Source organism: Oryctolagus cuniculus, chromosome 1, assembly GCF_051225735.1.
Source record: "Oryctolagus cuniculus isolate XC-2025 breed Fujian yellow rabbit chromosome 1, ASM5122573v1, whole genome shotgun sequence".
Classification (NCBI taxonomy): Eukaryota; Metazoa; Chordata; class Mammalia; order Lagomorpha; family Leporidae; genus Oryctolagus; species Oryctolagus cuniculus.
This window is the reverse complement of record NC_142867.1, coordinates 1,379,936-1,393,602: the sequence shown is the minus strand read 5'-3', so window position 1 is coordinate 1,393,602 and position 13,667 is coordinate 1,379,936. Positions and strand designations below refer to the sequence as shown.

General features: G+C 70.7%; 2 protein-coding genes across 3 annotated transcripts; both read right to left on the bottom strand.

The window, feature by feature from the left end:
- Positions 1 to 2,645: 2,645 nt before the first annotated feature.
- Positions 2,646 to 3,597, bottom strand: INS (insulin). Of its 2 annotated transcripts, XM_089327877.1 has the most exons (3): positions 3,525 to 3,597; positions 3,216 to 3,419; positions 2,646 to 2,870 (listed from the first exon to the last, which is right to left on the bottom strand). In XM_089327877.1, exons 2-3 carry the CDS (start codon positions 3,400 to 3,402, stop codon positions 2,725 to 2,727), a joined length of 333 nt encoding a protein of 110 aa, XP_089184003.1. In that variant the 5' UTR covers positions 3,403 to 3,419; positions 3,525 to 3,597; the 3' UTR covers positions 2,646 to 2,724.
- A 3,640-nt stretch (positions 3,598 to 7,237) lies between these two features.
- On the bottom strand, positions 7,238 to 13,456 carry TH (tyrosine hydroxylase). Its single transcript, XM_070058359.2, has 13 exons — positions 13,298 to 13,456; positions 11,928 to 12,143; positions 11,162 to 11,336; positions 10,942 to 11,030; positions 10,681 to 10,748; positions 10,441 to 10,491; positions 10,091 to 10,236; positions 9,245 to 9,380; positions 9,045 to 9,114; positions 8,669 to 8,725; positions 8,424 to 8,519; positions 8,186 to 8,319; positions 7,238 to 7,590 (listed from the first exon to the last, which is right to left on the bottom strand). Exons 1-13 carry the CDS (start codon positions 13,385 to 13,387, stop codon positions 7,431 to 7,433), a joined length of 1,488 nt encoding a protein of 495 aa, XP_069914460.2. The 5' UTR covers positions 13,388 to 13,456; the 3' UTR covers positions 7,238 to 7,430.
- Between the last annotated feature and the right edge of the window lie 211 nt (positions 13,457 to 13,667).

The window sequence follows — 13,667 nt, the reverse complement described above, 5'->3', positions numbered from 1 at the left end:
CCCAGCCCCCAAAGACCCCACCTCCTATAAGAATGGGGGCTACGGCAGCCACTGCAGCTCTGGCAGGGTGAGGGACCCCTGGACTGGGTGACCCACAAGCTCCCTGCCCCAGCCTTCAGCCCGGGGTCCCCTCGGCTGTAATGGGGTAGGGGGTCTCCCATACTGAGTCAGCCTCTAGTTGAAGGCCTCAGCGAATTAGAGACTGGGGACTTCCATCCACCTGTCCCCATGGGGCCTGCCCCCTGAGAGGCTGGCCACGGAGGGCGGTCCTGAGACCCCCAGGGGTCTCGGAGGCCAGGAGTGGGAGAGCAGCCCCACACAGCCAGCGCTTGGGTTGGGTGCTGGAGAGCTTCAAAAGTGAGACTTTGGCGCCCTCTGCTGGTCACGTCTGTGAATAGCAGCTCTTAGCCACCCCTTGGGGGCTGAGCTGGACAGATCCCCCTGGGGTCTCCCCGACTCCCACAGCCTGGCTGGAGACAGATGCTGCTGGCATTGGGCCTGACCTCGTCCACGGCCACCTCGGCAAAGAAGCCACCAGGCCCGGGGCAGGCTCGCTCACCACAGGGCTGGACCACACTGGATTGTGGGGTCCACAAAGGCAGGGGGCCGACCTCTGCAGCCCCGAGCCCTCCACCCCATCCCCCCATCCACGTCTCATGCCCCTCAAGGCCTGCTTGGGCCTGGACAGTGGTGAGGACAGTAAATATTTGCCTCTGACCAGAGAAGGCAAATAGTGCCCAGGGGCCAGGGAGATGCCAGTGTCTCCGTGCCAGGAGCAGACGCAACCCAGGGAGCCAGCCTGGAGGCCGTCATCCTGGACACACGTGTGGGCACGTGCTGTGCACCCCGCACCAGGTCCTGGTTCAAGGTCTGCTCCCCCTCCCCCATCCCCAGAAACATGAGTAGGCCCACGGGAAGCTGGAGCGGCCACTGCTTGGGACGTGGGTGTGGGCCGCCCGGGGGGACCTGGGGGCCCTGGGCAGCAGCTGCTCTCTCAGCCCCACTGGCCCACAGTTCGGAAGCAGCTGACGACCACCAGAGTCTCTCTGGCAGGAGGAGGCCGGGCCCAGGGGGCTGCAGGCTGGGGAGGGGCGGCCGGGGTCTGCATGCCAGCTGACCGGGGGCTCCGGGAGTGCCCACTGCCCAGCCTGGGCCCAGCTGGTGTGGTCAGGAGGCTGGCCCAGGGCACCCTGGGCAGCCGTTCCTCCTGAAAGGTGGGGGCCGGAGAGAGCGGCTCCCCCACCCCGTGTGGAGGGATGACGGCCGTTCACCAAGCCTGGCTCTCCCCAGGGTGGTCAGAGACGCTCCTGCCCCTTGGGTGGCCACCCCAGGACCCTGACCACCAGGAACTGTGGCACTGGGTGGGCGTGAGGTCGGGACGGCCCCTCCAGCCCAGCCCCGGGGTGCAGCTGCTCCCCCACACTCCTGTCCTCCAGCCCCCAAGGGAGGGTGCCGGTGCCTTGGGGTGGCACCAGCTTGTCCCCCCGTACCCGCCCATGACCTTGTCCCAGCCCTCAGGGGCCGGGCAGCGCACGTACCTCTGCTCTGGCTGCAGCCCCTGCCTGTGCCCAAGCGCACAGGACTGGCCGAGCGTTCCCATGGACGGCAGTGGCTGGGCCCGGCCGCCTGCTCCCCTCCTCTTCCGGGTCCAGTGTCCAGCCGTCCACCCACCTGCCCAGCCCTGGCCCCCGCTGCAGGGGCGGGGCCTACTGGGGCCCCGGCACCGCCTTTTGGCTGAGGTACCCATGGACGCACGGGCAGGGGGTGACCCAGAGGGGTCCCGAGGACCAGGGGAGGGACCCAGTGACCCCGGGTCCCTACTCAGGAAGAGCTTAGAGCAGAGGTGCAGGCTGGCTTGGCCCAGATGGCCGGTAGGCCAGCCAAGCCTTGGGGTGACCAGGGTCACCCACTGACCCCTGGAGCTGCAGCCAGCCTGGCAGCGTCCGGGCCCTCACGCGCCTGCCGGTCGGTTCCAGGCCGGTGCCCACCAGAGCTGCCCAGTGATGAGGAGTGGGCTTTGTGCCAGGACCCCTGGGAGCGAGACCCAGGGTGGCGGCCATGTCCTAGGGCCTGTGAGCCCTGAGGGCCCCTGCCAGTGCCGAGCTGGGGGGAGGAGACCCTGACAGTGCAGCAGGGTCCCAGGCCGCCCACCCAGGCCTGTGGGGGGCCCTCAACCTGCCCCCTGTGCTTGCTGGGCCATGGGGCCTCACTACTCCCTGCCGCGTCCTAGCTGGTCCCTTGGGTGTCTGCTGTGGGCTAGGGTGGGGGTGGAGGTGTGCTGGGGATGTCCAGTGCAGGGGCAGCAGGTGGCACCCAGGGTCACCCTCGCAGCCTCCTGCCCCTTGCTGATCCCGGCCCCAGGGGACCCCTGCCCGGCGCAGCCTCCTCCCCCGACAGGGGCCACGGAAAACAGCTCTGAAAAATAGAGCTCTTGATGCCAAGTGGGAGAAGTTTCTGGAATGTTCTCTCCCCCACCAACACTTCGCTGGGGCCTGAGGGGGAGTCAGCTGTCAGTCACCGTGCATGGCCCAGCCTCCCCAGGCAGCACCCCAGGCCCCTGGGGCAGTGGGCGATTGGAGGCCATGAACCAGGAGGAAGCTTGGGGACCTTGCAGAGAGCGGGACACAGACACACAGCACACTAGCGGCGCGTGGAGGGGTTTATTGGGTGGGGGCGCGGGCGGGGGGCGTGGGGGGCGCGGGCAGGGGTGGGCGGGGGGCACCCCTAGTTGCAGTAGTTCTCCAGCTGGTAGAGCGAGCAGATGCTGGTGCAACACTGCTCCACGATGCCGCGCTTCTGCAGGGCCAGCTCCAGCGCCGAGGGCTGCAGGCCGCCCGCGCCGGGGCCCCCGCCCAGCTCCGCCTGCCCCACTGCCCGGGAGAGAACAAGACGGCGCTCAGCAGGGCCCCCAGCCTCGGGGAGCCCCCCGGGGGGCCGGACCCCGGCCCTCTCCCCCCACTCCGCTCGAGGGGCCGGGGCCGACCCACAACACCCAGGCCTGGGTCCTCCCTGATCTGTAGCGGGCAGGGGGACGCCAGCCCCCGGGGGCAGCTCGTGTGGGCCTCGGGGCCGTGGCCGGGACTCGAAGCTGAGCCTGCTCGGCCCAAACGCTGAGCTAGACCCCAGGACGCGCCCGGGGAGCCTCTGTGCGTATGTGTGTGTGCGTGAGGGGCAGGGAGGGGAGGCCCGCCCGCCCTGCACATGTGTGAGCTCACCCTGCAGCTCCTCCACCTCGCGGCGGGACTTGGGTGTGTAGAAAAAGCCGCGCTCCCCGCACACCAGGTACAGCGCCTCCACCAGGTGAGAGCCGCACAGGTGCTGGTTGACGAAGGCCTGGGCAGGATCTGGTCTGCAGAGGACCAGCAGGGCCAGCAGGGGCAGGAGGCGCGGCCAGGGAGCCATGGTGCAGAGCTGATGACCTGGGAGACAGGAGGATACAGGCTGGCTGAACCCCAAAGCAAGGGAGGCACCCACCCGCATGCCCCCGCCCCGTGCAGGGTCCCGGCCGGCCCGAGGGCACAGACCTGTCTGCTGGTCACCTCGGAGTGCAGCAGGTCCCGCAGGGCTGGGCGCTTTATATGGTCCTCGGCCCGTCTCCCCTGCCCCCCGCCCTGCCCATTAGGGCCGCAGGGGATCGGCAGGTGGCCGGCCCGGGCTGAGCCTGCAGTTTCTGGCCCATTTCCCTGCACTGGCCGTCAGCACCTCTTGCTCACGCAGGGGTCATTAGGGCCTTAATGAGCGGTCTGCCGGCCGGAGCCGGGGCCCGCTCGCAGCTGGGGGCCCAGGGCTCCAGGACAGCGAGCTCCCCCGACCCCGCCCTGCCTGACCAATTTCCACGTCAGTCCACCAGCGTGAGGCCCCAGGCCCCTGTCCCTGGGACGCCACGAGTGGCCTGGGGTGTGTGTGGGGGGGAGTGAAGCAAGAGGCCCCTCCCTGCTCAAGTGCAGCCCCTGAGCCCAGGGACAAAGCATGGGGACCGCAGGTGCACTCTCGGCCCCACCCTCTTCCTGCTGCCCCTGCCTGTCTCCCCACCGTGATCCCAGGTCCCTCCTGGGCACTGTCGGAGCTGGGTCCCTGCCGTACGTCCCCCTGGTCCCCTCAGCCCCCAGGCCGGCACGGGGTGGGGGCAGGAAGCACAGCCCCCTCTCAGAACAAGGGCCAGAAGCAGGAGGGGCCTGGTTAGAGCCCTCGGCAGCCACTGTTCCCTGCAGGTACCCCCTGGCCTGGGGGCTGCCCCCCTCCCAGCCGCCGCCCAGACCCCTGCCCGGGCACTCGGATCCTGGGGCGACTCGGGGCCCCAAAGCGTTCTGTAGTCCCTGCACCACCCTGGCCTCTGCCCCCCAGGACACCCTGCAGTGGGACAGACGGCTCAGGCCTCCTCCGGCTGCCCTGCTGAGGGTGAGCAGAGACCCCAGTGGGGCTGCAGCAGAGGCTGGAGGGGCCAGGGGAGGCATAGAGACCCCCCCTTCCCTGGGGCCTGAGCGCGGTCCAGGGTCCAAAGGTGTCACAGCCGCCCCTCAGGCCTCAGGGGGTCTCCCTCCCTCCCCAGAGCCTCAGTGGGCTCAGGGCCCGCCCTGGGGTCCCAGTGAACTCAGGGCCCTCTTGGGGTCTCCCTCTTGGGGTCTTGGTGGGCTCAAGGCCCCCCCCCGGGTCTCAGTGGGCTCAGGCCGTCCTCAGTGGGCTCGGGGTCCCCCAGGGTCTCAGTGGGCTCAGGGCCCCCCAGGGTCTCAATGGGCTCAGGGTCCCCCAGGGTCTCCGTGGTCTCAAGGCTCCCCCCAGGGTCTCACTGGGCTCAGGGCCCCCCCGATCTCACTGGGCTCGGGGTCCCCCACGGTCTCAGTGGTCTCAGGGCCCCCCAGGGTCTCAGTGGGCTCAGGGTCCCCCAGGGTCTCGGTGGTCTCAGGGCCCCCCCAGGGTCTCACTGGGCTCAGGGTCCCCCAGGGTCTCGGTGGTCTCAAGGCTCCCCCAGGGTCTCACTGGGCTCAGGGCCCCCCCGATCTCACTGGGCTCGGGGTCCCCCAGGGTCTCAGTGGGCTCAGGCCGTCCTCAGTGGGCTCGGGGTCCCCCAGGGTCTCCGTGGTCTCAAGGCTCCCCCCAGGGTCTCACTGGGCTCAGGGCCCCCCCGATCTCACTGGGCTCGGGGTCCCCCAGGGTCTCAGTGGGCTCAGGCCGTCCTCAGTGGGCTCGGGGTCCCCCGGGTCTCAGTGGGCTCAGGCCGTCCTCAGTGGGCTCGGGGTCCCCAGGGTCTCAGTGGGCTCAGGGTCCCCCAGGGTCTCAGTGGGCTCAGAGTCCCCCCGGGTCTCGGTGGTCTCAGGGCCCCCCTAGGGTCTCACTGGGCTCAGGGACCCCCTGATCTCAGTGGGCTCGGGGTCCCCCAGGGTCTCAGTGGGCTCAGGGTCCCCCAGGGTCTCAGTGGGCTCAGGGCCCCCCCCGGATCTCAGTGGGCTCGGGGCCCCCCAGGGTCTCCGCAGTCTCAGGTCCCCCCAGGGTCTCCATGGGCTCAGGGCCCCCAGGTCTCAGTGGGCTCAGGGCACCCCCTGGATCTCAGTGGGCTCGGGGTCCCCCAGGGTCTCCGTGGTCTTAGGGCCCCCCAGGATCTCCGTGGGCTCAGGGCCCCCCAGGTCTCAGAGGGCTCGGGGTCCCCCAAGGTCTCAGTAGGCTCAGGGTCCCCCGGGTCTCGGTGGGCTCAGGCCACCCTCAGTGGTCTCAGGGCCCCCCAGGGTCTCGGTGGTCTCATGGTCCCCCAGGGTCTCAGTGGGCTCAGGCCGTCCTCAGTGGGCTCGGGGTCCCCAGGGTCTCAGTGGGCTCAGGGCCCCCCAGGGTCTCAGTGGGCTCAGGGTCCCCCAGGGTCTCGGTGGTCTCAGGGCCCCCCCAGGGTCTCACTGGGCTCAGGGACCCCCCAATCTCAGTGGGCTCGGGGTCCCCCAGGGTCTCAGTGGTCTCAGGGCCCCCCAGGGTCTCGGTGGTCTCATGGTCCCCCAGGGTCTCAGTAGGCTCAGGCCGTCCTCAGTGGGCTCGGGATCCCCAGGGTCTCAGTGGGCCCAGGGCCCCCCAGGGTCTCAGTGGGCTCAGGGTCCCCCAGGGTCTCGGTGGTCTCAGGGCCCCCCCAGGGTCTCACTGGGCTCAGGGACCCCCCGATCTCAGTGGGCTCGGGGTCCCCCAGGGTCTCAGTGGGCTCAGGGCCCTCCTGGATCTCAGTGGGCTCAGGGCCCTCCTGGATCTCAGTGGGCTCGGGGCCCCCCAGGGTCTCCACGGTCTCAGGCCCCCCAGGGTCTCGGTGGTCTCAGGGCCCCCCAGGTCTCAGTGGGCTCAGGGCCCCCCCGGATCTCAGTGGGCTTGGGGCCCCCCAGGGTCTCCGTGGTCTCAGGGCCCCCCCAGGATCTCCGTGGGCTCAGGGCCCGCCAGGTCTCAGTGGGCTCGGGGTCCCCCAAGGTCTCAGTAGGCTCAGGGTCCCCAGGGTCTTGGTGGGCTCAGGGCCCCCCAGGGTCTTGGTGCATTTGCCTGGGATGGTCTTTGCCCGGGATAGTCTTGGGGGATGAACAGGAGAGGTTGGAGCTCCCACCCCAGAGCCAGGGTCTTGCCCCCCGACCCAGGGAGCTGTGGGGAGTGAGCAGGGCATTGGTGCTGCCTTGCCAGGAGACCCAGGGCCCGAGAGGGGTGGGAAAGGGGCGCCAATGCCGGCCAGGTCTGGGGTTTGCTGGGGCTGGAGCTGGAGGCAACGTTGGGGTGTGGTGGAATGAGAAGGCCATGCCAAGATGGCCGCTGGCAACAGAAACTGCCTGGCAACAGGCTGTGATTGGTTAGGGCCTAGACCGCCCCTTGATCGGATTGGCTGCCTTGGCTATATAAGCAGCTGTAGCACCTGAAATAAACGAGTCTGCGGGCTGCCCGCCTCAGGCCTGCTCTCACCCGACTCCCGGGGTCTGTGTGGTGACTCGGCGCCTCTTGCCCCCACCACGCTCCTCCTCCCAGAAGAAATCAACCGCAACAGTTGGGGCCCCTTGTCAGGGCTGGGGGGCCTCACCCAGCCCACAGGGCGGCCCCTACCTGCCCTGCTGGCAGCCTGAGGCCCCAGCGTCATCCGCACACGTTTTGGGGAGTGCCTGGGGGTCCCCCTCTGCCCCGGGTCCTGCTCTGGGGGACTGGGACCCCTGCTCCTGTGCTGACCAGAGGGAGGCCCCTCCCACCCCTGCGGGCTGAGCCCCCAGGGGCACAGTGAGGGGCCCGCGGAGGACGTGGAGGCCATGAGCACTTGCAGATTTTATTGAGATGTGAACAGTGACACAGGTCAGGGCGGGGGGATTAGCCCCAGGACCCCGGGACCCCAGGGGGCAGCAGCGGGACTGGAGGTGCTGAGAAGCAGGCGGGGCTGGGTCAGGGGCCGGGGCCAGGGCTGGGGCCGGCCAGGCCGGGAGGCCCCAGGCTGCTGCCTAGCCGAGGGTGCTCAGCGCCTGGGCCAGTGTGTGCAGTTCATCTTGGACGTCCTCCAGGGAACGGCCGATGGCCTGGGGACTGTCCAGCACGTCCACGGCCAGCGTGTACGGGTCGAACTTCACGGAGAAGGGGCGCTGGATCCGGGAGGCATAGCTCCTGGGGGTGAGGCACCAGAGAGAGCACACTGGGTACCCCTCAACGGGCTCCCACAGCCCAACTGTCCGGATGGACGGACGGACAGGAGATGGAGGCCCCTCCAGGGCTGGGGCCAGGCGGGTGGGGGTGGCGTGGCCAGGCCAGGCACCTTTTCCAAGTGGTCCCCCCACTGCATCTCAGCCTGCCTCCTCCTCCAGGAAGCCTTCCCGGACCATGTGTGGGATCCAACCCTCCCCTCCTCCCCACCCAGGAGCACAGCCCCTGCCCCATTTCCTCAGGGCCAACAGGAGGCCGGAGGGAGCTGTTAGGTGGGGGCCAAGCAGGCCGGATCCAGCCTGCCACTCCTGGACACAGCTGGTCACTGCACCCCCAGGCCCCAGCTCCGGGGACCTCTCCCACGCCTGTCTCACAAAGCACAGCTCTGCCCATGCCAAGGCCAGCCCTGACCTGCCCTTGCCCTGGCCCCCTGCAGCCCCCAGCCCCACGGGTCTCCCCTCCCCCACTTTCCTGGGGTCCTGCTCCGGGCGGGCGCACCTGCGGTGGGCAGTCAGCTTTGGCGTCAGAGCTGGGCTCACGGGGCAGGAGCCCGGCCTACCTGAGTTTGTTCTTGGCGTCGCTAAAACTCTCGGACACGAAGTAGACGGGCTGGTAGGTCTGGTCCTGGTATGGCTGCACGGCGGCCGCGTCGGGGTCGAAGGCGCGGATCTCGGGCTCCTCGGATAGGGAGTGCTGGCGGGAGGCCGCGGCCGTCACCACCCCAGTCCCGCACGCCCAGGGCCCTGGCAGCACGGGGGACTCACCCTGCGTCCCCTGTGGGCTACGCCAGGCCTCACCAGGAGCTCCCCGTAGGAGGACAGCAGCCCCGCGCCGTAGGCCTTCACCTCTCCATTCTGCTTGCACAGACCGAACTCCACCGTGAACCAGTACAGCTGTCGGCACAGCCGGCGGCGTCACCCGGCACAGCTGCGCCAGCCCACAGCCCCCGCCGCCGCCGACCGTTGCCAGGCCCCACCCACGCAGGCAGAGCCGGGGGGCCTGGCTGAGCGCCCCCCCCCAGCCCTCAGGGAAAGGAACCCACCGTGGACAGCTTCTCAATGGCCTCGTCCGAGGCCCCCAGGGACGCCAGGCCGATGTCCTGGGGAGGGAGGAGCACAGAGGGTCAGCCCTGGCATCGCGCTCCAGGTGGGGGCGCTGGGGGTGCTCCTGGTGGCCCTCCCTAGGCCTCTCCCTACTGAGACCCTCGTTGGCCACTCAGGGCCCAGGACCTGCTGTTCCCACAGACGCCAGCAGGTGGCAGCACAGACCGTGGGACTCCCGCTGCCCAGGGACCCTCAAGTGCAGCTGGTCCCTCCCATCTCCTGCGCCAGGATGCCACACCTCACAGTCTCACAGGCCGCCCGACCCCCGCCCACCCCTCAGTGACCCCGGGCCTGGCCTGCAGCCACCGGACACACCTGGGAGAACTGGGCGAAAGTGCGGTCAGCCAGCATGGGCACGTGCCCCAGCAGCTCGTGGCAGCAGTCCCTGGGCCGGCGGGGACAGAGAGGGGCAGGGTGGGGCAGCAGCCCGCACCCTCCCGCCGCCCACCCGGCCCAGCCCATCAACCCCGCCCCGCCCCTGGCCCCGTGTCCTCTGCTGTGCCGGCGCCACTCACGGCTCTGGCGAGTGCATCGGTGAGGAAGCGTGGCGGATGTACTGGGTGCACTGGAACACACGGAAGGCCAGGCTGGCCAGGAAGTCCCGGGCGGAGAGCAGGCCGGCCACGGGCCGCAGCTGGAAGCCCGTGCGCTCTGCGGAGGGGCCACGCGGTCAGGGCTCCCCGCCCCCGCTGCTCTGAGCCCCCTGGCCAGCCCCCGCCAGCCCTGAGCCCCCAGCCCCAGCTTCCCTGGGCCCTCACCCAGCCACTGCCAGCCCCAGCCCTCCCCTCACCCAGCCACTGCCAGCCCCAGCCCTCCCCTCACCCAGCCGCTGCCATCCCCAGCCCTCCCCTCTCCCAAGCCCCAGCCAGCCCCAGCCCTCCCCTCACCCAGCCGCTGCCATCCCCAGCCCTGCCCCTCCCAAGCCCCTGCCAGCCCCAGCCCTCCCCTGTCCCAAGCCCCGGCCATCCCCAGCCTTCCCCTTCCCAAGCCCCGGCCAGCCCCAGCCCTCCCCTGTCCCAAGCCCCGGCCATCCCCAGCCTTCCCCCTCCCAAGCCCCGGCCAGCCCCAGCCCTCCCCTGTCCCAAGCCCCTGCCAGCCCCAGCCCTGCCCCTCCCAAGCCCCGGCCAGCCCCAGCCCTCCCCTGTCCCAAGCCCCTGCCAGCCCCAGCCCTGCCCCTCCCAAGCCCCGGCTATCCCCAGCCTTCCCCCTCCCAAGCCCCGGCCAGCCCCAGCCCTGCCCCTCCCAAGCCCCGGCCAGCCCCAGCCCTGCCCCTCCCAAGCCCCGGCCAGCCCCAGGCGGTCCCCAGCCCCAGCCCCGGCCTCCCTGGGCCCTCACCCCCCGGCCGGGCCGGCGCGCCGCACCTTTCAGGAAGCGGGAGACGTCCTCCAGCTGGGGGATGTGGTCCTCGCTGTAGCCGCTGCACCGTTCCAGCAGCTCCAAGGCCTGCAGGTACTCGCGGCAGGCGTGCGTGGCGTACAGGCCCCTCAGCGTGCTGTACACCTCCTTCCTGTGGGCCGCGGCCTCCCGTGGGGCTCTGGGCTCCCACGGCCCCCAGGCCCCAGCTGAGCCCTGCGCACCCAGCCTCTGGTGCCCAGGCCGACCTCCCACACCTGGCCTGGTGGCCGCTGTGCCAGTGTCCCCTGGGGACTCTGGGAGTCACCTCCTGCCCCCCGGTGCCCCACGCCTTCCCCGCCACCACCCGGGGTCTCACCAGGTAGCAATCTCCTCGGCCGTGTACTCCACGCGGGGGATGGGGCTCCCACTGCGGAGGGGTCAGGGGTCAGGGAATGGGGAGGGGGAGGGGAGGCGGGGTCTGGCTGGCTGGGGCTTTAGGATGAGGAGGGTGGGGAGTCCAGCCAACCCAGGCAGAGCGGGGGTCAGCCACAGGGACAGTGGGGACAAGGAGCCCCCCAAGGCCCCCAGTGCAGGTCCCCGTGGCCGCGGCCCTTACTGCTTGTACTGGAAGGCTATGTCGGCGATCTGCTTCCTGCGCTGGCGGTACGCCTGGTCCGAGAAGCCCTGGGCAGAGGGGACGGTGCCGGTCGGGGACGCCCTGCCGCTCCCCACCCCGCCTTCCTGGACGTGGCTGGGGTCTGGGCCCAGCCAGGCCCGGGGTGAGCAGCCCAGGTCAGCCCAGACCCCACCCACCCTGCTTGCTATGAGTATGGGGGAGGAGGAGACAGGGACGGTGGGGGGTGGGGCACAGGCTCACCGGGTGGTCCAGATCCAGGTCAGGATCAAACTTGGTGACCAGGTGGTGACACTTGTCCAGCTCCGCCACTCTCCTTGGGAACCAGGGGACTTGACGGAGGACGGAGGGGAGAGGGCCCGAGTGAGCATGGGGCCGGGGGCAGAGGGGAGGGCAGAGGCTGCTGGGGCTGGGGCGTGGGGGCGGGGGCAGCACGAGGGCGCCCGCACGGAGGCAGCCTCACCCTTGTGGTCCCCGGCACTGCGCACGTCCTCTGTCACCCTGCGCAGGGAGCTGAGCAGGGCAGCCAGGTCCCCGCGGGGCGCCTCGCAGCGCACAAAGCACTCCAGGTGGGGGCTGCCCGCCCGGCGCCCTGGGGCCGGCCGAGTCTCCAGGTGCTGGATCTTGGCTTCGAAAGACTGGAGCAGAGGCAGGGAGGGCGGGGGTGGGGGGAGGAGGGGAGGAGGTGGAGGCGGGGGTCAGGGACTCAGCGGGCAGGGGACCAGCTCCGGGCAGCTCAGGGCTCAGGTCAGACCCCCGCCCGCCGCACAAGGTCAGCTCTGTCACAGCCGTCCTGACCCGCTTTCTGGGGGTGCCAGGGCCACACCCGGACCCCCGGGCTCCCAGCGTCCCCAGCAGCTGTGTCCCGGCCCACTGGGCGGCAGTGGGGACTGCTGGGGGAGTCCAGGGGCTGGTGGGCGGGGTCCCTCCACCACCACGTCCCCCACGTCGCCCAGCAACGTTGCCTCGGGCCCTGCAGCCAGCCGGCTCTCTGGTCTGGCGCTAATGTCATTTGGAGCTTCTTCCGGGAGCCAGGTCAGCCGCCCGCGGGCAGTGCGGCCACAGCGGCTAATGCGATCAGGGCTCACCTTCCGTGGGGACAGGAGGCGGGCGGGGCGGGGGTGGGGCAGCCCAGGGCCTGTCCCCCTCCCTTCCCAGCCGCCGGCTGCGTGTGCAGGTGGGGACACAGCCCCGCACACGCACATGCACACACACACACACACGCTCACCTCAAACACCTTCACGGCCCGGGACAGCGAGGGCCTGGCGTCCCTCAGCGAGAAGAGCAGCGAGAGCACGGCCTGCCCGTCTCTCTCCTGGCAGGACAGCTTCTCCAGGGGGTCCCCGGCCTCCAAGGCCGCCGCTGCCGCCGCCGCCGCCGCCGCCTCCCGCTCCTTGCGGGCGTCCTCAATGAGGCTCTGGCGCCGGCCCACGAACCGCGGGGACTGCAGGGACAGGGCCACCTGCGTGTCCTCCACGGACCAGCCGTGCTGACCCGCCCCCGCCCCTGACTGCCTGGAAGGGGCCGGAAGCCAGGACGTGGGGAAGCCCCCCACCCACCCCACCCACCCCCGCCTGCTGCTCAGGCTCCCACGCTGTCACCTGTCCCCAGGCCCCGCCCCTCCAGGAATAGTGGCCCAGGAGCTGTCCCCTGGGGTGGACAGACCAGAAGCCCCTGGAGGCTGGAGGCCCCGGTATCTGCTGCTGAGGCCGAGCGGAGTGCACAGGTGGGAGCCGCCTGGCCGGGGCCGCTGGGAGTGACTACTCCTCAGGCAGCCCCCGCCCCCGTCCTGCCCCTGTGCCCGCAGTCCTCAGAGCCCCCTCCTCTGGCCCCATCAGAGAGGGGCTCGCTCCCTGCCTGGCGTCTGGGGTCTCGGCCCTGACAGTGGGGGCAGAAGCCCCTTCCTGAGCCCCTCTCTTGGCCAAGGGTAGGTCAGACTGGGTGGACACAGCCAGGACCACAGCCCCGGCCTGGGGAGGGGGCTTCTGATGCGGGGGACGCCCCTCACCCTGCGATGCCCCCTGAGAAGGGCCGTCCGTGCAGGGAGTCGATTATCCCAAGCCCCCGAGCCTCAGCCAAAGACCCCTGTTGTGGGTTGAGAAGCCCCCAGCTGCCTGGTCTGGCTAAGGGCGGCGCCTAAGGCCTGGGCCCGGTACCTGGAGGGAGGGAGGCAGGGAGGGGAGAGCCTGACCTGGATATGGGGTCACCCTTCTGCAAGGAGGACCTGGCCCGTCCCCCCACCCCGGCCAGGACCCCCACCTCAAGCCACTGCTGGGCCCTGTCCCCCCACAAGCAGACCATAGGAGGGGCTCCCCGTTGCAGGCACCAGGGGGTGAGGAGATGACTGGGGCCTCTGGTCTCCTGCAGCCCCGGGGATGCTGAACCCCCAGCGGCCGCTCCCGAAAGGAGCCGGCACACAGAGAGAGGCCGGCCTGCGGGGGCACAGGTGCGAGGCGGGCGCCGGCCTCTCTGCTGGGGGAAGAAGCAGTGCACAGCGTGCAGGGGGCCGCCTGCTGGGCCCAGGACCCCAGGGCTAGCCCAGGTGCCGGGAGTGCGTGTGGATCCCCGGCCCCGGGCTGCCGCCAGCCTGGCTCTCACCATCACGGCCTCCACCTGCTTGGCGTCCAGCTCAGACACGGCCCTCCGGAAGCCCCTGGCCTGCGGTGCGGGGGCGTTGGGGGTGGGCATGGTGCAGCCGTGGTCCCGGGCTCCGCGGCCAGTCCACAGCCCACGGGCCGGCGACCTCTTAAAGGCTGGGCTGACGTCACAGCCTCCCTGGGCCCCCCACCTCCCACCTCCCTCGCATCCCTCCCCCGCTCTGCCTGAGGGAGGCGGGGGTGGGCGTGGAGCCGAGCGGGAGTCGCAGGAGAGAGGGCTTCATCCCATTAAATCTAATTGCAGCCACTGTCGCAGGCAGCGCGTCTGAGTCAGCCCCAGCCGGTCCCCTCGGCCGCGGACCCCACGGGGG